The 26837-nt window shown below is 39.7% G+C and overlaps 1 protein-coding gene across 1 annotated transcript; it reads right to left on the reverse strand.

The window, feature by feature from the left end:
• Window positions 1–1709: 1709 nt before the first annotated feature.
• Window positions 1710–26837, reverse strand: MDH1 (malate dehydrogenase 1). Its single transcript, XM_036751234.1, has 9 exons — window positions 26246–26837; window positions 18584–18682; window positions 15339–15435; window positions 12517–12692; window positions 9440–9562; window positions 5754–5930; window positions 4572–4685; window positions 3961–4050; window positions 1710–2055 (listed from the first exon to the last, which is right to left on the reverse strand). The coding sequence occupies exons 1-9, from the start codon at window positions 26246–26248 to the stop codon at window positions 1930–1932; spliced, it is 1005 nt and encodes a 334-aa protein (XP_036607129.1). The 5' UTR covers window positions 26249–26837; the 3' UTR covers window positions 1710–1929.

The following is a 26837-nucleotide window of genomic DNA, read 5'->3' on the forward strand; positions in this document are numbered from 1 at the left end:
AAGTCAAATAGTACTTTAGAATTGATATTGTAGGTAAGGAAGGTTTTCTGAGTGCCCACAGCTTCTAGGATACTGCTTATCGAATGGACAGACAGCATATGAGTCAAGGCCTGCTAATATACTGTCAAAATAGCCCAAGTGTAAGGTAATGAGTTTGGTATCAGGTGGTAGAAGTGGACCAAAGAGATGTGTAAGAGATAGACTCTGAAGAGTCTATGAGAACTGGATATGCAGGATAAAGATGATTTCAAGCACAGCCAGCTAGATGAGTGGTGGCCCTGTAGGTGGAAGCAAACAAGCCTACCTGGCTTTGTCCACCATGCCCCAGAACCCTCTTCACCCTGGAAACTCACTCCTGACTGGCAGGTTCCTCCACAACCTCCATTTTAAAGACGCCCAGGCCATCCACTTATAGCTTCATTTCTCTCCAGGTTGCACTCCTAACTCCTCCTACACTTACTCATCATGCTACTGCCCTGGGTGCCTTCATTTCCATCCTCTTTCCGTCTTCTTTTTATGTTATCTGCTCCCAAGAGATTGTATTGTATAAGCTCTTCAAAGTCAGGGCCATCTTTTTTTTCTGCTTATTATTTGTATTTCTAGCACTAAGTATAGCATCTGGAACACAGTAATCGCTTAATTTATTAAAAGCTTGTCCGCTTGATTTGGTTTAATTATACCTCAATATGCAGATGATTGAAGTACAAGATGATTTAGCCATTGCTGACATTTTCCAAACTACCTCACACAAAAAATTCCCTAGTGTTGAAGGGGGTGACCAAATGGGCTGAAATATCCTATCAGGATGCTGTGTCTGAGACTAGTAACAAAGTTAAGCAGTTGTACCAACTGTGTATTGTTCAGTAACTAGCCTAATCATTCTTCCCTTGGTCCTGAGATTTAGCCAGTTAACAGCAGCTAGTTACTGTCAGTTTGTTTTTTGACCATAATACAGTTAGTTTCTGAGAAACACCATTTCTGGCAACAAGTTAAATATGTCTGAACTTTTCCTTAGTGTTAGTGCAAATTTTCACAAAATCTAATAGACCCATGTCCTTATCTTGAGCAAATACTCCTGGAGAAGCTGTCTTTGCATTTTAGTTCTACAAAGGGAATAGAGACTTGCAAAAATACTAGAATGAACTGGGAGTCCCTGTATGTTCTAATCCTACCAACTGTATGACTGAGATTAACACTAGCAAAAAAAAAAAAAAAAAAAAAAAAAAAAAGACTACCTTATACCCTATTCAGGTAGTCACTATAAATGTTATTCAGTCTTGTAAGACTAAATTGTAATTACACATAATTCAGAAAAATGATGCAAATCAGATGCCCTTAAATAATGACTAAACAAAAATTGGATGTATCTGAATCGAATTATATCTGAATATTTCACCTTCTTTTAGCTGGGAATGGGAGACAGAGGCTGGTAGATTGCTTCTGCCTGGGAGTTCTGAGCTGCAGTAAGGCTAAAACTGATTGTGTATCTGACACCAATATGATGAGCCCGAGACCAGGTGCTACCAGGTTGCCTGAAGGGTAAATTGGTCCAGGTTGGAAACAGAGCAGATCAACCTTCTGTGGCGATTAGCAGTTGATTCCCAGTCTCAAAAAAAAAAAAATCTTTTATCCTTGTTCCCACTGGCTCAATCATCTCTTATAGACAAAATGGAAAAGATACCTAATTTTAATTCAGAAGAAAGCCCAAATTAGAGTCAGTCATTTTTATTTAGATATCATCACTAACACCATTTGACAACATGATGAATGGTAGGCACAAATATGTACCAAGAAGCACACAATCACTAAATGCATGGTTTTTCATATGTAGTTTGCCGAGTACAATATCATAATTCAGTACTGGGTTTAAAGACGACACTTATTTTCTTCAGTTTTTATGTGATTTGTAATATCATAATCTTTGCCTAGTCATGCGATGGTAAGAAATTCAAAAGCGGTCGCTTTTTCTTCTGATAATTCCTTTGCAGTGAGATCCATCTTCTCACGGGAGAAATCATTGATAGGGAGGCCTTCCACGAATTTCCAGGATTTATTCTGTTAAGAAGTGATGGCAAGTCATTAACGGTTGATGATTACATGATACTAAGATTTCCTGAATTCCATCTGATCCTGACATCAGGCTCAGGCAACCCTGGGCTTTTCTCATCTATAAAAGGAGGGTGTGTGTGTGTGTGTGTGTGTGTGTACAGGGGCAAGGGGTAGTTTGGACTTGATAGCTCCTATGATCATAGCAGCTAGGTGGAATGGTGGATAGAGTGCTAGGCCGTCAGGATGACCTGAGTTCAAACTGGCAAATTTCATGGCTCTAGGCAAGTCACTTATCCTCTGCTTGCCTCAGTTTTATCAACTGTGAGATGGGTATAACAGTATTTCCCTCTCAGTGTTTTTATGAGGGTCACACGAGATCATTAGCACAGTGCCTGGAACACAAGAGGCACATATAAATATTTGACCAGACTTGGGATCTTACGGGCGTACGGAGCTCCCTTTGAGGAACCTCCTCTAGCTGGCCATGCAGATTGATACCTGAGAATGTAAAAGGGCTGCCTTGGACACCAAGAACTTATGTCCACAGCACAGGGTCGGTCACGCAGCCAGTATATTTCAGAAGCAGGACTTGAACCCAGAGGCACTTGTGCTCTATCTACTACCAGAAGTATGAGTAAGCTCTGGGAGGTACGACTACGGTGCAGTGGATGGAGCATTGGATGTGAGCATCAGGAAGACCTGGCTCTATCACTCAACTGCTCTCAGATTCAGTTTCTTCAGCTGGAAAATGGGGACAGTGATAGCAACCACACTACAGCACCAGATGATCAGACGAGATAACCTACACGCAGCTGAAACACTCCATGAATGTTAGCTGTGATTATGTCTCAATTTTACAGACAAGGAAACTGAGTCTCTGAGGTGAAGTGATACTACCAGGAAGTGGCAGAGCCAAGATCTGAACCCAAGTCATCCGCCTCCTAACCCTGTGCTCCATCCATGCCAGGCTGGGCTCCCGGTAAGACTTACAAACCAGGACTGGTCAACAGCCCAGCAATCCTGCTGCACCTCTCAAAACTTTCAAGTTTCACTTCTCTAGATTTAAAATGGAAAAAAACACAAAATCACAGTCCAGATATCATTAAGTAGGGGTGGGGAATAGGTTTTCTTTCCTCAGAAATCACTGTACTAGGAACTCTGAAGTCAGGCAGTTATATATTAAATTAAAATATGTACTGAACTCAAGTAGCATGAGGGAAAAATACTGGGCAAATATTTAAAAAATAAGTATTTACTTAGGAAATATACATTCTCCCAACATTAGCACTGGGACTGATTTGTTATTACTGTTCAGACCCTTGACTGAGATGTATCAGGTCCTCTGAGGAAAGACACTCTCCCGGCAGAGAGCTGCTGGGACAGTGACTTGAATCAGAGGTCTCCTTGACCCTGAGGACAGATCTCTGTCCACCACACCAAGCTTCCTCTCACTGGGGCAAATCTACTCTAATTGATTTTTTAAATCTTTTTTATTTTGAGCTTAAATACTAAAACTTAAATACACAATAAGAAAAGAAAAAGAAACATTAGCTTAAATATAGACTAAGAAAAGGAAAAAAAAAGCTGTCAGGTGCATAGCAGAATGTAAAAGGATTCAAAATATATAGCAATAAATTTCCATTTCAAGAAAGCTTATATAATAAAATGTAAGTATTATGTTGAGAGCTGTCCATCTTTTCTTTGCTTCCTTGTAAGTTTTTCTAACTGATTTCCAAGACAGTAATAGAGACCTTTTGCTGCATTAGTACAGGAAAATGCTGTTCTGTAGGCATCCAGTATCAAGGCTTAATTTTGATTCAGACTGAGGAAAATCTTATTTGGTAAAGGAGACACTTCAAGTTAACTTACAACATAAGACACAGAAACCAGTTGCAGGTACAAGAAACTTACCTTGATGACAACAGGGAAGGAGTAGAGCAAATCATCAGGGATTCCATAGGAATTGCCATCAGAGATGACTCCCATGGAAACAAATTCTCCCTGAAAACAATATGACAATTTATTGAGACATAGTGCTAGCTCTTTTTCCCTCCTTGAGCCTCACATTCAAGTTTATTGCATTTGTTAATACAATTTAAAACACTCTCTTGCTACTCCTGTTCCTTAACTAATACACAATACTGTGGATCATATCATGCTAATATATAATACTGTATAGGGTGTCCCTAAAGTCTGGACACATAGGAAAATTGATGGCAGTGTGGAGTTATTGCATCGACTTCATGTGAATCTTGCAAAGCACATCAACTTTTGCATCACAAATGATGGAAATCATATTGAAGATGTTATTTGTTAATATTCCAATTAAATAAAATGTTGTTGAAAATTTCATTCATTTTCATTTCTTGAAAATATGCATTTTTGCCTATGTGTCCAGACTAGGAACACCCTGTATATAATACGGAACTGCCATCACTAATTGGTTACTTCTGAGAAATGCAGGTGACAAATATGCAAATAAAGAAAGGCTAGCTAGTCTATGTAAATTACTCAATGATTACCTCTGGAGTTCCAAACCAGATATCTCTGACATGGTCGCAGATTGCTTTGGCAGCTGACATCGCACTAGACAATTTTCGAGCCTTAATGACAGCTGCACCACGCTGCTGAACAGTCTGTAGTAGGGAGGAAAATGGATTACTTGCTTGTGCTACTCATGTTTCCTATCTATTTAAAGCTGTCACTCACAAAGCAATGAATCAAATGGAAATAGATACTTTACTATTTGAGGAATGTAAACCAGAAAATACTTGAAAGTATAATAATCTAGCTGTCCCAACATAAAAATCCTACCAACAAAGAAAATAGATGGTTTGTAAAGTCTCATAGTAATAACAACTGGACCTACCCTCAAGGCACCCTCTGCCCTGCTGCTGCCGCCATGTTTTACACCAACAATGTGAAAGAGTCCTGAGAGGCAGAGAGACTTGACAAGTCCCAGCAATGTCCACTGAGTTATGCTGTTCTTGAAACTGCTACAGCTAACTTTGGTAATAACATCAGACTGGAGGCAATGTGGTTAAACCACACCCACTCTGATGACAATACGATTTGATCCTAACATTTCATGCCATAGGCTACCAATAGTAATCTGTTTTCCAAGACACAACTGCAAGTTTGGAACAAAAGAAGATGGGGAGCAGAAACATGGTCCAAGTTTTCAATGTAATCTATCACTAAATGAGAGTCCCATTTCCTAAGAATTTAGCCAACAACAAAAGCAGCATTCACTCTGTATAATGCTCTGTACTTGGTAGAAAAGAGTGGAGATGGGACACACAGGAATCAAAGGGATCACACCCCAGCATCAAGATATTTACAATCTAGTCAGGGACAGATGGATGGATGGACAGATAGACAGACACACACCCACACCCACATGCACGACTATGAACACAAACAGCTAATAAGGGTAAACTAAGGATAATCTGTGCTGAAAGAATGAAGAAGAAAGGATCAAAACCACCATTGGTGAGGAAAGCTTTGCCCATTCTCTACTTCTATCCTGGCACTGATAAGGGAAAAATGAGCTAAGTACCCTTCTAACTGGATGAGTGACCCAATGGACATGTATTTATAGTCTCCTAACTCCCCGAGAGGTAAAGCATAGGAATCATGGCACGTGATCTTCCTCCCAAAGTTCTCTAGAATAGGCTGTCAGGTTCTTCATTGATTTTTCTTACCGTGATAAATTCTCCCTTGAGCCAGCTGTCATCCTTCACAGCTTCATAGACACCAACTTCTTTCCCTTGGAGGTTAACCTTGGCATGGTTCACATCTGGATACTGAGTTGAGGAGTGGTTTCCCCAGATAATGACATTCTTCACATCGTTGGCGGTCAAGCCAAGTTTAAGAGCAATCTAATTTAATATAAAACGTATAGTTTGAGACAAATTCCTTTTATTTCAAAGTGCTACACATTACTTGAATCTACTTAAGACTAGGACTGAAAGACTTCTGAAGTTTTGAGAGAATATGTTAAGCATTTTGCTGAAATCTGAAAATTACCAGTTTTTGTTGGCAGCCTTCACAATAAGCAGTTTGGTATATTTTTGGTTTTTTGTATAGTACTCTGACAAATTGATTTGATTTTTAAAAAGGATCCTCTAAAATATAAGATCAGTGCAAATTCAATTCTATTTTCTATGACTAATGCTATAGTACTACACAGTAATAATTCATAACATCAGAGTCTAACCAGTCCAAGTCCATCACTTTCAGAAAAAGAAATGATTTGTTGTTCACGGTGACAGTGAAGAGAGGTAATGGCCTGCATAGTGGATGGAGAACCAACCCTGAAACCAAGAAGACCCAGTTCAAGTTCTGTCTCTGACACATACTGACTATGACCTCAGGACTTCCTAAACTTTCCACTCAAGACCCCTCAGCTCTTCTTCAACTGTGGGTCACAACCCAATTTAAGAAGCCCTGGACTATGTGACCCAGGGCAAGTCACTTAACCACTCAGTACCCCAGGCACCCAAGACTGGAAAAGTTTTGGAGAAGGTGCTGATATACATCAGTAGAGGGTGTTTGCTCATTCAGGAATTCCTTATACCATAGAAATCCCAGGTCTAGAGCCTATCTTTATAGTTTTTGTGTTGTGCATCATATTCTAATTCTCTGAAAATTTAGAACTTCAAATATGGTATAAATGGCAAGTCAACCAGAAGATTCCCTTTCTTATCCAAAATAGGAACGTATAGTGCAATGAAAAGCACATGGAGAGCTAAGTTCTGATACAATATACTCTAGAACCAGTGTCATGACTAGCTCATCACAAATGCTTGGATGACTCATGTGACTTCCTAGCCTCGTTTCCCCATCTGCAGAAGGAGAGGGCTGGACGAGATATCTCAAAAGGCCTGTCAAGCTCTAAGAATCCTTGGCTTCACATTTTGAGAGCATGAGAAACCTAGTCTTTCAAAAGAGTTGAAAAGACGGCTAAGCATTCTTGATCTCAATGGTAATCTCCTGAAAGAATTTTTAAATTGTGCATTTGAACTACACTGATATTTGTTGATGTTAGTTTGGTAAACATTCACTAAAATGACATTAAACACAATTCTGTACTCTTGATCCTTCCTAACCTGGACCCCTCCTACCTTTGTAGTTTTTCTTCTTACACATTATTTCTTTCTACACGTGCTAGAGACCAAGCACGCTAATTTGCTGTTCCTCATGTCCAACATTACCTCTCCCAAACTACGTGCCTTTGCCCTGTCTGTCCCCCAGTTCTCTCTCCCTCCTGACCTTCACCTTGTGGAATGCCTGGCTTCTTTCAAAACTCTGCTCAAGTGCCCCTTGCTACATGAAGCCTTCCCTGATCCCCTTGGCCACTAGTGCCCAGTCTCCTTAATCACCTGTTATTCCTTCCGTATGTAGTTGTACATACGAACGTGTTGTTTCCCCAATTAGAATGTAAGTTCTGTGACGGCAGAGCCCTTTTCACTTATGTCCTGGTGTTAGCCCAGGACCTTGCATATAAGATGCCTCCTCAATGCTCCTGGATTGATTTTTCTCTTGTCTCCCCACATGTCTCTTTGCTCCAGTTGGCTGGGAGCGTGGAAGAAGAACTTTGGTCCATACTGCTTATGTTCTGGATTCACCTTTACTCCTCTGAGATCTCCCAGGCACAAGTGAGTCTGCCAGAACAGCAGAGGTGGGCCAGGTGATATGGACAGCAGGGTTTTAAAAGGACTTGCCTTTGGGGGTCAACATTAAAATATCCATTCACAGCTAACTGTTGCTCACTTGTCACTAGCTCACATTCACAGCTAACGGTTGGCTCAATAGTAATAAGGTCATGTATAACTGGAACTTCATTAATGGTCACATGGACTCTGCCTAGCAGCTTCTGTGCTGAAGAAACTCTCCACATTGTGACTAGGCAGCTGGCTGCTGCTGACAGCTACATGCACATCCCTGCGTCTTGAGGATGACGTAAACCTGCCACACTGCTAACTATGTAGGCCCACACATTCTGAAGATAGTTATTGGATAGCCAAGTCTAGAAAGTTCCCCGAATGCCAGAGCAAAGGTTTCGGGATGGTAACAGTTCATGGGAGAGAAACATATTGTTTTTAGCTTCTTTTCTCACTGGCTTATTGTGTAATCTCAGATCTAGAAGGGACATACATGACAGATGGAGTCTGTCCCCCTTTCCCCCCCATATTTTACAGATGTGAAAACTGAGGCCTAGAGGAGTGCCCTGACTTGTGCAGGATCACAGTTAGGGTCTGAGGAAGGATTTGAATCTAAGTCTTCCTGACTGCAAGTCCAATGGTCTATTGCCACAGCATGCTGTTTAGAAAGAAAACTTTCTCTTGGGAAAAGAGACAAAGCAAAAAACACAGCCCCTGTCTTAAGGTGCTATTATCCTAGTGAAAGAGTATATTCCACCTCCTCTTACCCACTCTCCCAAGGCAGCTAGATGGAGCATAGGGCCTAGAGTCACCTTAGACAATGACTAGCTCTATGACCCTGGAGAAGTCATTTAACCCAGTAGTGTCAAATTCAAATGGAAATGGGGTGCAGAGAAGGGGGCATTAATCTGTATAAAAGGCTCCTCCTAGGCTGCATATTGGCGCATTTTTGTTTATTTCGTCAAATGTTTCCCAATTACATTTTAATCTGGTGTGGGCTACATACTTAACACCTCTGACAACAACAGTTTTAGTCACCGAGACAAAAGAAGTTGCCCAATAAGACGGGGATGTTTGAAGTGACTCTAATAATGCAAATTAGCAGTCTGAGCAACTTCAACTTAATAAAGCAAATCTGCAGATGGCGTCCTTCTTGTGATGAAGTGGAGCTGCCCCCTGCTGCCTCCCAGACTTCCTCTCCGGGCACTAGAACAGACTGTGGCCCAAAGAGGGGGTGGGGGGAACCAGGCTCTGCATCATTCTCCTCTTCAAAAAGGAAAGCTCTCGGTTTATTTGGCAGACTGCACAGCCTATCAATCTTTTTTTAAAAAAGGATCAGCATAGGTTAGAGATGCCAGCACTGATCTGGGGATAAGACCTTGCCAGAGGAGAAGGCTGAGGAACTATTTGAAATGAAGAGAACATAGCCCATCCTAAGAAGATTCGGCTAAACTAGCTATAGAGGAGGTTACTTACTACCACTACAATGAACAGGCTTATTTAAGCACCTTTACTTATGGTAAGAAAACTACTTAGCATCAATTTAAATTTTAAAACTATAGATTGCAACATAGAAACTTCCCCAGAAAATGTTTTACTACTTGCCAATCTAGAAAGTAACAAAATATTTGGAATGGTTAGTAGGCAACTTTGCTCATTGGAATTTTTTAAGTTGAAAGGAGGTTAATAAGAAAATGGCTGGCCTAGGACTCAGTTCTGCTCACCTGAGACTTAGCTCGGTTGTGATCCAGACGGGTCAAACAGCTGAAATTCTCCTTGGGTATTGATGGGGCCATCTTGGAAGCTGTCAGGCAATTGGTATTGGCTGGATTTCCAACAACCACAACCTGGCAAAGATGGAAAGAGAAAGAGGGAAGAGTGAATCATAAGTACCAAAATCTTGATGAACTGGAATAGTCTTCTCAGATAATGACTAGAGGTAAATTAGCTGGTGTACTGGATAAAGTACTGGGCCTGGAATCTGGAAGACCTGAGTTCAAATCTGGCCTCAGATACCTACTAGCTGTGTGACCCTGGGCAAGTCACTTAACCCTGTTTGCCTCAGTTTCCTTATCTATCAAATGAGCTGGAGAAGGAAATGGCAAACCACTCCAGGAGCTTTGTCAAAAAAAAAAAAAAAAAAACCCAAATGGGGTCACGGAGAATCGGACACTACTGAAACAGCTCAACAACTACAGAAGCTCGTGGAGGAGAGACCTGATGATTATTTGTGAAATGACAATCACAAAGTTCACAGGAACTACCACAAAAGGTGCACTGAAATATAGAAGACTCCACATCTCTAACAGAAAAATGGATCCATGCACAAAACACTATTTCTTGTGGCTACTTTCTAAGAAATCAAATTTTAATTGGTTAATGTCTAAATAAAGGCAATGTATCTGGCTCTGAGGAAGTCAGTACAAAAAAGGTGGAGACAGACTTCATAATTATGGCACTGATCTTTGGGCCATCTCAATTTAATGAAGCAATCTGAAACTATATCCTTCTTCAAAAGACAGCATCTTCCCACCCCACCCCCCTCCCCAAAAGAATACTTATTACAGTCCTCAAGGAGTTAGGAAGTAAGAAAAAAAAACTTTTTGGGAAGTTCAAAAGAAGAATTCAGAAGGCAATTAAAACAGAGCACTATACAATTAGCTTCATTAAATGACATACGAAATAACTTCTTTTAGCCTTTTGGGAGGAAGTATTTTAGTATACTTGAGACACAATGAAACCTCAAAGTGTACACAGAGTTCATAATTTGAAAAAATGAGTTGTGTGGACCAGAAAGTCCTTTTTTGTACCTTACTAAGAGTACAATGAACATAGCTTGAGGTTTGTTTACTGACTAAGGGTTTTGCAGAGTGCTAGGTTCATCCCTGGACACTGCCAATGACTGATACACTGGACAAGGAATGCAGATGGCACAATGAACAATGTCATTTGTGTTCTCTCATGACACATCCTAGGAAGTTACATTTTCAAACAAACATGTGATGACTTATGTTTGCTTTCCTGAAATCTGCCTCTTTGTAAAGAGTGGGTTCCAATTAGGTTCTTCTTAGATGAGTGTTTATTTTATTAAAGTATTAATATTAATCTAATAAACCATTTTGATGCTAACAACAGGGAAACAGAACCAGAAGGGGCCCAACAATGAAGTTTTTTCTCAGCAAATACTTTGATGATCCATGACTTTCAAAGGTGCAGTTACTCTCTCCACTGATACACTGAAACTCTTCCATATTTTAGGACATAGTCCTTAAGAAGCACTGTGGCTAAAAGGCTAGTTACCAGTTTGGCCACAGGGTGACAAATTTTTCTTAACTTGGCTAGGCTGGTACTTGGATGAAAGACACAACAATCCATCATAAGACCTATACTGTACCCAAAGTTATTCTAGTTTAGTAGGGCTTAGTTAGGTGACACAGTGGATAGAAATGCTCTATCTGGAATCAGGATGAGTTCAAATCCTGCCTCAGACATTACTCGTTCTATGACACTAGACAGGTTATTTAACCTACGTCTTCCTCAGTTTCCTCATCTGTAACATGGGGATATTAACAGCACATACATCCCAGGGTTGTGTTGAGGATCAAACGAGAAAATATTTGTGCAGTGCTTCGCAAATCTTAAAGTACTACATAAATAGTAGTTGTTATTATTATAATTTTCAATTGTTATAATTATTATTATTACAACCAGAGCCTGCACTCCACTAGCTTAGCCTTAAGAATCCAGGGTTACCTTCATCAAAGGCATGAGAATAAGAGTTCTCAAAATCCAGAATAAAACTAAACCCAAAACCTACTGAATTCCTTCCAACAGTTTTGAGGAACAAATGAGTATGCATCAGTGGCCGTCACTTGAACTACTATTTCTGTATTTACTGATCCATTTCACATAACTAAGGGGAGCCTCACGCTGGAGAGGAAAGGTGTGAGGAGATCTTTCATTTTTATTACTGTTATTGCTACCTATACCACCGAATAAACATGCAGCTGACTGGCAAAAATACTCAAGAACTCATCTATATTCCCTCTCCTGGTTTTGCTACTGACTTTCCTGGACTTCAAAATTGTGTTTTGGCTGCTGTTTCATTCCGGAACTTCCCTTGGCTCCCAGCACCTTCTCACCTTGGAACATTGCATCCAATTATCTCTGTGGCTGTCTCTCCCTAGAATATCCCTTTCTCCTGTTGGTGAGTTCTTCCTGGGGCCTCCATCTTGAGGAAGGGCCCAGGATGCCCAATCTTCATTCCCCTCTGAGTTCTGCTCCTAATTTTCTTGACTTCAAAACCATACCCTGACATGAGTATTTCATGCCCACTCCCAACCTCCTTTCTCAGTTCCCTTGTTTGTCTTTTCCTATTTGAATGTAAACTCCTCAACTAGTTTTGGCTTGTACTTGTATCCCTGCCACTTAGCAGTGCCTCACATTCAGTAAGTGTTTAATAAATGCTTGCTGTCTTTGTTGCCTATGTAGCAAAGTAAATTAGTGCCGAGTACCAGAAATTTTAGTCTTCTTTGTGGATAATTTTAAGAAGTTAGAAGCTGCTCACTCCACATCCCCTGACGTTTGCAAATGGATTTCCACAACATGATGAAAATCAAAGAGAAAAAGAGATACAGCTTATTAAAAAAATTAGATCACAGACATTATTTAAATGCTGTATGTAGTCCACTGGACTACATAAAAGCAAGTTGTTGAGAAGATCTTCAAAAAACATTTCTATCTATTTTCCTGAAAGCAAGAAGATATTTCAAGTTAAAAAAGAAAAGAAGCAGTCAGTCACCTTAACAGACTTTTTGGCATATTTTTCCAAAGCCTGTCCCTGGGATTTGAAAATCTTCACATTTGCCTTGAGTAAGTCCTTCCTCTCCATGCCTTCCTTCCTTGGCATGGAGCCAACCAGAATTGCTACATCCAGGTCTTTGAAGGCAACCTCTTCTTTATCTGTTGCAATGACCTCTGTGAATAAAGCAAAACAAAAAAGGAAGCTCATTAGGAATTAATATCTATAGCACTTAATGATAGGAAGAGAATCCACCCTCTAATCCTGCTTTTTTGTGACAGTTTCATTTTACTATCATGCACTGGCTGGCAACTGAGGTGTGCAAGGACAGGACTCAGAACACTGGGGTCATTTGGTACAAGCCTCCACATCTCCCCTATGCTGTGCACACCTCAGAACCTCTTCATTCTTCACCTGTTCCCTTCTACTGTGCTCCACGCCCAGGATGATGGGGCTAACAACGTCCTTGACCCAAGCCCTTCCTGTCTCTTTCTCTTCTTTGGTTATCTATATTTACTGGCCCCTTTCCTACTGCCTATAAATATACACAGGACTTTCCATCCTTAAAATAAAAACAAACCTATTAATTTAAGTCTGATACCTCCTCAAGCTTTCACCTTCTCTCTCCTCCCCCCCCCCACTTTTAATGCTAATTCCTAGTCACCTCCAAATGGGGGTATGGATGCTGCAGGGGGCACAAAGGATAATCCACTGGGATGCCTGAAGAAATTATTAGCACTGAAAGTAGCCCAACTGTTTAACACACTTTCAGTCACCAGTACTTCCCTCCCAGGGTGGAGCAGCCCCCGGCCTGCCCACCCTTGTTCTTCCTCTCCTACCTACCTCAGCAGCACCAGCAGGAGGGTAGCATTGGCCCTGGCTGACCTGTCCTCCCTCCCCTGCATCCAATGCAACAGTAGTAGATGCCTCTTAAATCCCTCAGTTCAGGCAAAAAGGTTTTTTTGTACCATAAATAAAATGAATTGTTTGTTTCATCTTTATCTCATACATATACACACATACATAGGATGAGATAAAGATGAAACTATATATCAAACAATATATATAATATATATTCATATACATGAGAAACTCTATATATGTATATATATGATGTGTATACACACACACACACACATTTCATAAAATACAAATTACTACAGTAGATTGTGTAGGGGTTGCGTTTGGGGTACAAGCTCAAAGAAGTTTCAAGACCAATGATTCATGCTTGTTTTTCCGCCCTTCACTCCACCACCCACTAACTTTTTGGCCTTCCTAATATCTGGTTTCTAACCACACAATTCTACTGAAACTACTTTCAGGAATTACCAATGATCTTGACTGCCAGTTCTGATGGATCTGTCTCATTCTTCATTCTCCTGGATCGTTCTGCTTTGATACTGCCGATCACACTGACTCCTGTGAAACCCCCCTTTCCTGGTTCTGACCACCTCCCTCAGCCTCCTTCACTAACTCCTAATCCTGCTTCTCCTCTCTAACTGTAGGTTTCCCCTAAGGCTCTCTTCTCTTCTCTTCTCATTCTCTTTAAACAATCTCAGTTCCCATGGGTTCAATTATCATTTTTACCCACATGATTCTTAAATCTATACATACCCAGCACAAACTTCTTTCCCATAATTTGGTCCCTAATTGCCCAAGGCCTGACAGACACTTCCACCTGTCAGTACCTTAAAACTAACATGGCCAAAACAGAACTGATTTTCTCTCCCCTCACTCCCACTCAAATCTGTCTGCCAGTCACCCAAGCTTAGAAACTTGGGAGTCATTTTTGCTTCTTCCCTCTATCCCCTGCCCTATTAAGTCTAGTTGATTTTTTTACCTAGAGGATCTTTTGTACTTGTTCCCTTCTCTCCCATCACACGGTGCCTACCCTCTAGTCCTCACCACCCATATTACTTCTGTAACTTTCTAATTGGTCTTCCTGTTTCATTCTAGGTTTTCCCCTTGTCAACCAACCCTCAAAACCCACTGCCAAGAGAAGCTTCCTTAAACACAAGGCTGACCCCACCAATCTCCTGTTCAAGCACACCCTATCACCTCAAGGATAAAATGAGAATTCCTTAGCCTGGCATTTAAAACCATCTACGCTGTGGTAGATGAGCAATCTGTGTTTATGGTAGAAGTACCCATCTTGACAAAATTAGATCCTGAAGCAGCAGACTAAATGATGTCACCTTAACAAACATCTATAGCACCCACTAGAAAGTCTCTGCCTTCAAGGAGCTTACCATCTACTGGAGAGATAAAGCATGTACTCAGATAAGCAGGACACAAAGTAGGAATGGAAGGACATGGCACTGACAATTTGGGGCATCAAGGAAGGCTTCATAGAGGAAGTGCCTGATGAGGATTCTCAAAGGAAGGCAGTTATGAGGGAACACAGAAATGGAGGGCAGCTTGTAATGTCACAACTGGAGTACAGTTAATGCTCTAGAGTCTGACTACAATACAGAATTTGTAAAGGGAATAATGGGAAATAAGACTGGAATGGTGAACTGGAGCCATAGTGCAGAGCCTTTCTCTTCTATCTTTGTATTCAGTGCTTAACAAGTGACTGGTGACTCAATCTGTGGGCCATATTTAGCAAGTGAGGGAACTGAATGATAAAATCACTCAGCTCTGATATTTTGTGATTGCTGATATCACTGATGCGTTCTGATTAAAACCCTTTGGCAGGCCTTTCATTTCTGGTATACAATCTTACTATCTTGTGATTAAATACTTCGAACAACTAAGGAAACTATTTGAATTTGTGTTTTGAAACTGACAGAATTCTACTGCAGAAGCATTTTGTTACCGACCTTTAAGGAGGGGAAGAGCACAGTCTTGCAGTTCCATCACTACCCCATCCAGCACACCCATCATGGGGGTGATATCCAACAGGACAAGAACAAGAGCCTGGCAAACAACAAAGAAAACACCGGTTTGAGTTATGTCCTGGTGAAATAACAACAACAAAAAATCATTCCATTTCCTGCCAAATGTTTTTGTATGCAAACTTAAGTCATATTCTCCATACTAGGCAATTTTTCTAAGAGGTCTATAACACAGCATTTCCCAAATGAACTTAAAGTTTCATTGGCTTATCAGTCAAAATACAAATAGGTTATTTCACTGAATTTTATAGTTATAACAATTTATAGGGAAAAAATAAGTGGATAATAATACCAAGTAGAGCTATAGGAAAAGAAACTATAGAAGGATGAGTATAAGGAGTTACTAAAATGTATAATTTATTAAAAAATTATTAAAATATTAAAAAACCAAGTCTATCTGGAAGATAGAAAGATGATAAAAGATAAAAGAAGAGAGAAACAGATCAATAATACAGACTAGAGAAACCAGTGTCAAAGAAAAAAACCAATATTTTATCGTCTATTTAAGTAGCATTCTGCCAAAAAGTTTCATTTAATATCTGATTAATCTACATCTGATCTATTTCTAGCTGAGAAAGATGTCCAAACTATAGTCTCATACATTCTCTGATATGACTTTCTCCCTTAAAAAGATTTCAGGCAACATAGGAATCTGGAACAAGAAAAAAGATCACTATATGTAAAAATACAGTTTTGCTGAACTTTTCAGAACTATCGAATAACCAAAAGTTAAAATCCCATTTCATCCTGGACCCTTCTCTCCACTCCTGGAATGAAAACAAAGGGATCTTCATGTCCATACTACAAATTATGCATCAGAATAATCTGTAACTATATCATCAAACAAATGGATGTTTATTAGATTCACAATACACATCCTCTATGGGATAATGGCTAAAGAACATGAAGACAATTTATGAAGGAGAGAAAGTACAGAAAAAATGTTATCAACAGCATGAAACTTAAACTTCCTTACAATCAGAGAAATGTAAATCATCACCTCACACCCACTAGAATGGCAAAAATAGCAATAGAATGATAAAGCCTCATCTTGGCAGGGTTGTGGGGAAGCATGAATTCTGATATAGTGTTGGTGAGGTTGCAGACTGGAGCAAACATTTTGGAAAGTAATAAGGTAATTTGCAATAAGAGTTAGGAAACAGATCATGCTTTTCACCTAGCTATCCCATTGGTGGGACTGGATTCCAAAAACAACATACAAGGTTCTATCTGTGCAAAAGTATTCATGTTTGCTCAATTTGCAACTGAAAGACTAGAAACAATTTATAGGCCTAACAATTACACAATGACTGAAAAACATGATGTATTAATGGAATTTTTATAAAGCCACAAAAAGATTAATAAGAAATAAAAAGCTATGAGGGGACAGAATAAAATCAGAACTTGACCTGTACATTACAGTTACTCGAAAAGGAGAAAATACAGGAAGAAAAATAGGGCCAAAAATCACAGGATTAAGTAGGTTTTGAAGGTAACAGAACAAGCAGACCTTATATCTTGTTCATTAATTTTTTCAGTTCTGCCTAGTGAATTTTTTCAGTTTGAACTGAGTGAATTTAGGGAAGATTTTGCCTCTTATTTTGTTTTTGTTTCTAAATATTATTAAATTTCAAAACTTTTTTTAAAAAAAGATGTATGTTGCCCCAGACAATACTACAAAAGAACATTAAGTAGATACAGCAGAAACAGATACAGCAGGTCTTTGGAAGAATAAAGATGCTGAAACCTTAAAGGTTATTTGTCATGTTACCTGTTTGATATGTTCAATGCTTTGCACTTTCAATGAGTTGGGTGCCCCTAAAGTAGTAAAGTCAGTATATCTGCACCCATGTTCCAATGAAATGCTTTTGTATAGGTTTCAAGGACATGTTAATCTGTGGTGACGAATTTTGGATTGCTAGTTTTCCTGTAGTAGTTATTTTCCCCTCCCCCAAATGCACATGCCTTTAATCTTTTCAACATAGGTGAGAGTGTTCTATGAATGTTATTCTAATGCATATCCCTAGCCTCATGATATCCCAAGGGCATTGGATTATTTAGGTCTCTTTGCTCCTTCTACCACATGATACTTTTTGATACTTTCCCATATGGAGGCAAAATAAGTCTATGATATACAGCAAAGACTGAATGTTGCAACATAGGAAAACAATGTTCTATTATTCTTTTTCAATCTGAAATTCACCATGAAACATATTTACTTCAATTACAAAGTAACTTGGCCCTGAGGGGATTAAAATGTTTGTTAAAAAGTTACTCAACATTTTAGACTTGAGATCTGTGAACCCCTCAAGGCTCTCATTTAGCAATTTCATAAGAGCAAACTTTTACCCAATGGGCAAAGTAAGTAGCTGTTTTCTCTCTTATTGCCAAAGCCTAACACAGCAAGTATACCCAAGCAGGGGAACTAGTTAACAACAGCTTCAATTTACAATCCTTTACAATTTACATCATCACATTTCATTAGAGGGAAAGAGAAAGGGACCATAGTCAGGAGACCTGGGTTTAAATCAAAGCTTTGCAACTTATTAACTGTGTGATATTGAATCAATCACTTCATCACCTTTAGACTCAGTTTCCTCATCTGCAAATTGAGGTTCCTACTTACTCTACTTGGACCTTACAGAGTTGTCACTTATAAATCCTAATGTCCTACGTACTAAAAGGAGTTATTATAACAAGTTAGGCCCCATGAATTTTACTATATCCATTTTGTGCATGAAACACCTTTGCCTCCCATATTTCCAGGGACTTACTACAGTCACATAGGTATTAAGGAGCATAGCCAATACTCAAATTCAAGTCAAATTCTGAATCTAAATCCTTGTCTCGAGGGAAGTAGAGATACTGCTCTTATCCTCAACACTTGAATTTTTTTCTCTGTAAGGAGTGCATCCATAGTTTGTGAATAAAAACTATTTAAAGCACTACATACATGTGTTACATGTGAGCATACACCAATAACAAAAATAATCAGAGTCAACAGGAAAATAGGAATTTTACTTCATAACCATTTATTCAGGAACATTTTTTTCCTCAGTATTAAGGAGTATGCCCATATGGATTATTCTCTCCTCAAAAAATTAAGGAAGAGTAATGAGAAATAGGGACAGATTGATAGAATTCAATAAATATTTGTTAAATACTCTTACCTGGTCCTTCCCAAAGACATCTCCCTTAGCAATACTGTAAAGAAGAGAGTAGGCAATTTGACCCGCTGCTCCAGTTACTAGGACTCTGACAGGTTCACCCTTAAAAAAAGACAAATTACACTCCTGTAAATGATACCTTACCTTGGTGACATTAAAATTCAATATTGTATAACCATAATTATATGCCCATACATACATGTATTTATATGTCTTTGAGAGCATATCTAACAAGAGATACTAGTGTAACTTCAATGTTTATGAGACTGACAAAATGAAGACAATTTAATTGTTTCATTAAGCACATCCTAAAATATTTCCAGTGGAACATTTATAATTTTGGTGACTATTTATACTTAATATCATTTAACTTTCAAGCGGATTTCCCCCCATTGTATAACAGGACACCTACCTGTTCTTGGAAGGGGGAAAACAGACTTGCATGTTTGCCTGTAATGTTATTGCTGAAATGTGGCAGGAAGAAAGGGGTTGCAGAAGAATTATATGGTGATACTGCATCCCACAGTATGACCAGAAAGTTGAAGGTCATGAGAAACAAAAGCGTTCTGAACTTCTCTGCTGCTGAACTGGAAACACTAGCTTCCTTGACAATCCTTGAACAGATAAAACAAAATTCTATATTTTCTCCTGACATCTCTGTAGCTCAGAAAGGGATATTATCACCCCCATTTTACTTCCAAGGAAACTGAGGCAGACAGAGACTATTGCTTAGTAACTATTTGAAGCTAGATATGAACTCAGATCTTTATGATTCCAGGCTCAGTTATCTATCCACTGAATCATCTAGTTGCCTCTTTGTGAAAGGAGGAAAGGAACAATATTAGATATAATATAAACAATATCATATGTACATATGATATGATACATAAAATGTCAAATACATTAACACATGACTATTATTATCATGTAACCTAAGTCCTTATTAAAAAACCTTCATATACAGTTCTTATTCAAGGATGATCCACAAATAGCCTATGTACTTCAGTTTTTCCAGACATGATGAATCTATACTGATACGTACATACATTCCCTCTGGCCTAGTTCCTCTTCTGATATAAGGCATCCATTTAGGAGATGGCAGAACTGTTTTAGGAGTGCCATCTGTGGTCACACAACAGGGGGGCACACACAGATAGCATCCCAAACATGGTCTCATTAGTATGATATTCTAACCATGGCTTGGGAAAGAATTCTGCCCTATTCCACTTTACTGTAAGTTCTGATTGAATTGAAGATCTCAATTGTTTATACATCAAAGAATGGCTTGCTCTCAAAGAGACTTCTTGAAGACCAGGAAGGACTTCCTTACTTATCCCACAGGAAAATCTGGAAAAAGACTTTTCCCTTGAATTTTTCCAGGCTTTTGTACCTCCATACTAAACATCTTATGCAAGCAAACCAAATGCTTTGTAATATGTTCCTAGATAAACACACATACACATAATTCATTTTTTCTCAAAATGTCATAGGTATTCTCACTTCCTTCCAAAAGTTTTTTCTTATGCACTTGAATATAGGAATCAGTATTGATTTACTCAGCAAAGGGAAACTCATTTTCTGTGTAGATCAGAAGTGCTAAGGTGTGACCTAACATATAAAAAGAGGTTAAGTGACTTGCCCCAGGTCACAGAGCTAGGCAGACAGCAGGATTCAAATATAGTTCTTACTTAGTCTAAGCTCTCTCAAGCCTCCTAAATTTCCAAAAAATATTATATTTCTGCTCAGAAGAGGGAATGCTGATACCATTAGGGGTTGCTGGGAACTCTGAAATGTCAGGGTACAGGGCAGCTTTCCTAGGAAAGAATTTAGGCACTCAAACCTTCTTTATAACAATAGGAGTGGGACAGATACTTATGTACAAAAAAGGGACAGTGAAAAGATCTGGATGGGATTAAGGAGAGATTAAAAAGCCTGAGGTAGGCCAAGATTTACGGTGAAAGGACAATCTGGTATCTAAGTGGGCTGGGCTGGGCTGGGCCAGACGCAGAGTGTAGAGGTCAGTGATCTGGGATGCTGAAATTCAGGGCCTGGGTTGCTTTCAAAGATATGGTCTTTTCCTTTTCTTTTCCTGGGTGCAGGTTCCATCACCTCATCATGACTATATTGTTTCATTTATATTACTGGTCTCTGAATTGTGTTTAGGAGTGAAAAAGAGCTCTGATTCCATCCTAAATCCCACATTCCAGTGAGAATCTGGTTAAAGTGGAAAAATTTAGAAAATGATAACCGTGAAAATCATAACTAAGCAAATAAACAAACCTGACAAAAATGAGAACTGTTATTTCAAAATCTTTTTAGTTAGAATAGACTTACTGTTTAATGAAAATAATTAAAGTTTTCTATTCTACAACAAGTAGAAGAACATGGGATTATGAATCATAAAGACTTGGGTTCTAGTTCTGTGAGAAAAGTGCTTGTCTAAAAAAACCATACTGGTTGTGAAGCTGGGGAAGTTCTTTTCTCATTTCCATATTTCAATTCCCATCTCCCTTCTCATCTTCATTTTTCCTTATATAAAGGAAAGGCCCAAAATGCTTCTAGTCTCCTCCCCTTTTGCCTGCATCAGATAGCAATTGCAAAGAGAAAAAGACAAAAGTGGGAGTCTGAAGATTTGAAACCAGGATATCAATGATAAAAGTCCTATTATCTGAGACCGGGTCTGGCCTGGTAGTTCTTTTTGATATGCAGGAAGAAGCCTTTTCAGAACAAAGAAAAGTAGTAGATATGCTGATTTTCAGGCAGCCAACATCCCCCACCCCAAGCAGTTTTATCTCTGACCTTAGCTACCAGTATGACTTCAAATCATGTTTTCAGATAATTTCTGTGGAAACAAAATTTGATTATATCTTATAGTTTTGACCCTACCACTGTACTACTGGGGTGACCTTGGGCAGGTCAACTAATTTTTCATCACCTGCCAAATGAGACAAGTGGACTAGATCAGTGGCCCTCAAGGTCTTTGGTATCCAGACCCCTGAAAAAGTCTGTTAACATTATTGAGTACTCCTCTCCTGAAGAGCTTTCATTTATGTGTCTATAGTATTTACTGGATTAGAAATTAAAATGAAAATGGTTTTGACTGTGGACTTTCTCGAAGAGACTTGGGGGGACCCCTAGGAGCTGCCAGACTACATCTTGAGGACCACCAGCCTAGATGACCTCAAAGGTTCCTCTTAAAGCAATATGGCTCTATAACATTCAGCTTGGGGATATACATGAATTAAAAGACTGAGAAATCTGGAGTTCATCATAAAGCTTGGGCTGCAGCTGCTGAGATAACAAGGTTCAGTAACCCAGCTTCTCAGATGAAGTGGGACACTGTAGTTCCATTAGAGGCAACTAGGTGGCGCAGAGACTAGAGCATGGGCCTGAGGTCAGCCTGAGTTGAAACCCAACCCCAGACATTTAGGGCAAGTCACTTAACCTCTGTTTGCCTCAGTTTCCACAACTGTAAAATGGGGATAATAACACCTATTCTACAGGACTATTGTGAGGATCAAATGAGATAACACTTAGAAAAGACACTAGCATAGTGTCTGGCACACTAGGTACGATATGAATGCTTCCTACATTCCCTTTCCTCTATCAATTCTAAAAAATGTTCATATTACAAAAGAATCAGAGTACTCTAGAAAACAAGTACTTAACTCCTATTAAGCACTATGTTCTCCACTAAAGGCTTTTGCCTTTGCACTTAGTTGTTAAGAAACCAATCTTGGTGGTTAAAGATATTGTATCTTTCTGTAAGCAAATAAAACAAAAATATATGTTCCATTTTAACAGATAAAGGATGAGAATGCTCTTAAGTCAGACAGATAATTAGAGACTAGATAATAAAGCTAAATTTAACAAGGTCACATGCCATGAGTATGGATCAAAATTGGAGTACTTGGCACTAAAGGGATAGGGTGCTACTGATTCTACTTCAGACAGTTTCCTTTTTTTGTCTTTGGGCAAATTACTTTAATGGAGATTCAAGTATATTCTAGTCCGAAAGAACCCTAGAGATCATTTGGTATAACTTCTTGGTAAAACAACCTGTTCAAGGTCATAGTGTTAGATGGAGTTCGAAGGGATCTGAAAGACATTCATTGTAACCCCCTCATTTTACAGGTGAGGAAACACAGCCCCAAGAGGCTAACAGGCTTAGCTGAGGTGACATAGCTTGGGATAGATGGCAGAGTAATTCCTCTATCATGCACCAGCCAGGACAAGAAGGAGCAGAGCCTTAAATCTATAGCCTCTAAACTCCAAATCCAGTGCTCTCTTAAATGTCAGTTAGTTTAACCTCTTCATTCTACAAACTGGTAACTGAGGCTCCAAGAAGTTGCACAAGAATACACTGGAATAGTAGAATAAGAATTCATATACTTACTGGAAGATACTTATTATTCACTCAAAAATTGGTTTGAATAAAAGTTGGTCAAATTTATTTATTCTGAATGTTTTACTATTTTCAGAGGATTCTAATCTCTGATGTTTCATTCCCTGCCTTTCCATGTAATTTTATGGCATAGCAATCCCTCCTTCTAATTTAGGCAATCAAATGTGGCCATCAAAAAATGTCATTGTTTGACAAATACATTTGTTGGGTTAATCAATTTTAATGGCCAATTTCAGTTTTCAAGATGAGTGTGGCTAAGTATTTGTAACCAAATTGATGATTGTACTCTTATTTAACAACAATTCTCTTATATATAAAGATTCATGCTATACTTGAATAACTCATTTTTGGTTTTGTTTTTGGGCAGGGTAATTGGGGTTAAGTGACTTGCCCAAGGTCACACAGCTAGTACTTGTCAAGTGTCTGAGGCCACATTTGAACTCAGGTCCTCCTGACTCCAGGGCCAGTGCTCTACTCACTGCACCACCTAGCTGCCCCTAGAATAACTCATTTTAATGATAGTATACACTTTCACTCTTCCATTATGCCAAATATAATCCCAACTTGGTAAAAGTTTTATAAGTACTATCATAAATTTTGAAGAAAAAATGAAATAGGATAAGACATATAGTTAACATTGTTTTCATTTTCTTTTGGTCCAGTAGTTGAACACTTTGTACTATCTAGGCAGTCTTCCATGATTTAAATTAAGAATGCCTTTCTGCATTTAGCACAGATGTAGGCAATATTATTTGTTACTTTTATACATGTTCCCATGACAAATATTCCTTTCTTCCTAATTACCTTCAGTTTTTCTTTGAAAGTACCCAAAAGAACAAGCAATTTCATTTGTATTTTTATCTTGCTCCTTTCCTTTCTGTTACATGTGTGAGCCAAAATTAGGTACCAATAACACATTTCCTCTTTAAATAATTCAATTGTGTACAAAGCTCATTTGGTTCCTTTTTCCATTAAGCTCTCTTCATACATTACCCTTGAACCGCAGAATTAAATCATGTGAGGCCTAGCTACAGTTCTGAGTTTAGATGTGAAGTCAAGGAAAATTACCCATCCTCTGCAGGACTTTTGTGGAGGTAGGTAGTATAGCATGGATTTGGAGTGATAGGATTCTGGGTTCAAATCCTAGATCTGCTACTCAGATGATCTTAAGCAAATCTTATTCTCTCAGAGTCTCAGTTTGCTTACTTGTAAGTTGAAGGAAGTTGAACTAGATTTCAAAGGTCCCTTCTGACTACATTTTCTTGGCTTTATCTCTGCAGCCAGAATGACCTTCAAGGAATTAGATACAGCATGGTTCCACTGATACATTTGCAATGAATCAAGTTAATTCATTTCCTGTATATCATATTTAGCTGTTTTTGTACCTATAAAAGGAGCTTAGCAATTAGGCTCTTTTCTAACACTTTTTTTTTCCTTCCCTTCTATATTAAAAGAAAGATGTTATCTGCACAACAGTTTGCTGCAGTCCAGAGAGTACCAGACCAAAGAGTTCGTCCAAAACATGGCATTAAGTAGCTCAATGACCTTGAGACAAGTTACATAATCACCACCAATTTCTCATAATCTTCAAGATCCCTATTATTCTAAAGTTTCATAATTCTATATTACCTGACAGTGAAAATTTCCATAATAATTGATGAGGGCACAGTCTCTGGGAACCCCTTGAACTCTCCTTGAATCTTGCCACTCGACCTGGCCTTGGCCTGAGGCTATAACCATTAAGCCCAAATGCCTACCTTGCCCAGTCCTCTATTGTCCAGCTGTTTCCCACCCTTAATCCTGATCAAAATATCTATACCCTAGCTGTTACCCTAGCCCTTTATGGTCTGTCATTTCCATATAGCCTTCAGCTATTTCCCCCACCCTGGAGTCTGACCTCATCCTTAAGTCCCTCCCTAGACCCCTCTTCTGGTCACCCCAGACCACCCCTCAATCCCTCCCACAACCTTTGTGTATATAATCTCCATCTTGCCTCCATGAAGGTGGTCAGAACCAATCTAGCTCAGATTGGTCTGTCCCTCTTTCTTTACAGGCGTTGCAAGGGGTGGGATGTCTTGGGGCAGGCCTATTTGGCTAACTCTTAGCAAACTTTATCTTTTCCCTTGGCTGAGAAAGCTTGAGTCGAATTCTTTCGGCAGGACCCGGTGTGTCGGTACTTTGGGGTGTCGAGCACCTCTCACCCCAAACCCTCATCATAATGAGCTCCTCCAATCAATTACTGAGATGAATAACACCATACCAATTATTCAGGATGTTCAACCTGACAATGGGGAATAGGAATTTTAGGTTTAATTCTATAACTAATATCTGGAACCAGGAACCTCATTTTCTTTTAGGACTCTATTGAATTCCTCCCATCACCTAGAGGAGCATGCAGAACTGGACTACGTCACACTAATTTCGACTCCTTCCCCGCCCTTTGTCCTTCCTTCAGAAGAAACCAGAGCTCAGATCTTAGAAGATTAGAGGGCATTACATTTAAAACAAATTTCTTCCAGATTTATAACGGGTTGCTGAAAGCATTTGCATCTTCTCTTTTGGACAGTGATATTAAGAATCCAATACATGTCTTAGATTTATAAAAATTAAGACACTAGAACACATTTCGGGTTACATTTGTGAAATTAGATATGGCTGAACGTTTCCACCCACAAACGTAGATCTTTATCTGGGGCACCTTGAAGCGCCACCTTCATAGCCACCTCACCGCCTTCTCAAGTCAAAGGTTTCCCAGGGGAACTGTCTCCTTCGCCTTTATCAAAACTACAGAAATAAAATAAAACGGAAACTTGAAGGGGAAAATTTAACCATGTGTCTAGAGGGTGGGGGTGGGGAAGCATAACCTTCAGTCACTTCTTTCAGCTCATCAGTGCAGTATCCTAAGAGGGATGAAAAAGCACACCTGGTGGGGAGAGGTCCCAGGAAACGAGATCGCTGCCCCCCCTCCCGGTGTTGGGGGTGGGGGGAGAGAAAGAGGAGAAAATCACCCCTTTCTCCAAAAGCCTCAAGAGAAGAAAGCAATCCCTTCCCAAGCAGAGCCACTTATATGGTTTTGAGAAAATGACCTCAAGATCACCAAGGTTTAAGCTTCCAAGGGGGAAGAAGGGGACAGCGACTTTGCACAGCTGTCTTCTTTCCCCGCTTCCTCCCCGCCCTAATCTTTCAAGTCCAACCAGGCCTCAGGCTCCGCTATCAGTGAAAGAAGCCAACAAGTGAGGCCGAAGGGCCCAGGCACTTACCATGGCTGCAGCTGGGCAACTTCGGCGACAGACGACTAGACTCACCTACAGCCAACCAGGCGGGTCACCTCTAACTGCAGCGGCACCCAAGCAGGAGGACAAGAGGTATTAGCCGGAAGGAGGAGCGACTCTCAGTTACGGAGGCCGCTGGGTGTGTAGTTTTTCATTATCCCTATCTTGGCCTGGCCCCGTACCATTTCATTTCACTTTCTGACTACAATTCCCGAAAGGCTAAGCGCCAATATTTGACAGTTCTACCTGCGCTGTTAATTTCAGAGGCAAATAGTCCCCGCCTGCGGGCTTCTTCGATTGGAGGGAGCAGGCAAGCGGATGGATTGAGGCGAAGGATTTGGAGGGCGCCTTGATGGCGCTCAGCAATTGGCGGGAAGGGAGGGAGTGACAGCCCCCTTGGCAACAAGGTCTCCTGCGAATCGTTTAGGACACTTTTTTCTCTGGAGGTTATGTGTGGGCTTCCGCTGCGCCAAACGCTCTCAACCCGGAAACTCATGGTTCGGTGCCAAGTGGTCAAACACTTGAGTGGGCGGACGTCAACGGGTGGGTTGGGGGGTAGGTTCGGGCTTGACTGGTTGCT

Source organism: Trichosurus vulpecula, chromosome 3 (genome assembly GCF_011100635.1).
Source record: "Trichosurus vulpecula isolate mTriVul1 chromosome 3, mTriVul1.pri, whole genome shotgun sequence".
NCBI classification, from domain to species: domain Eukaryota; kingdom Metazoa; phylum Chordata; class Mammalia; order Diprotodontia; family Phalangeridae; genus Trichosurus; species Trichosurus vulpecula.

Coding starts and splice junctions, on each gene's coding strand:
- MDH1 (XM_036751234.1), bottom strand. Junction 15,436..18,583: donor ATGTCTTTGGGAAGGACCAG/GTAAGAGTATTT, acceptor GTTGTTTGCCAG/GCTCTTGTTCTTGTCCTGTT. Junction 4,686..5,753: donor TCAAGGGAGAATTTATCACG/GTAAGAAAAATC, acceptor TCCCTACTACAG/ACTGTTCAGCAGCGTGGTGC.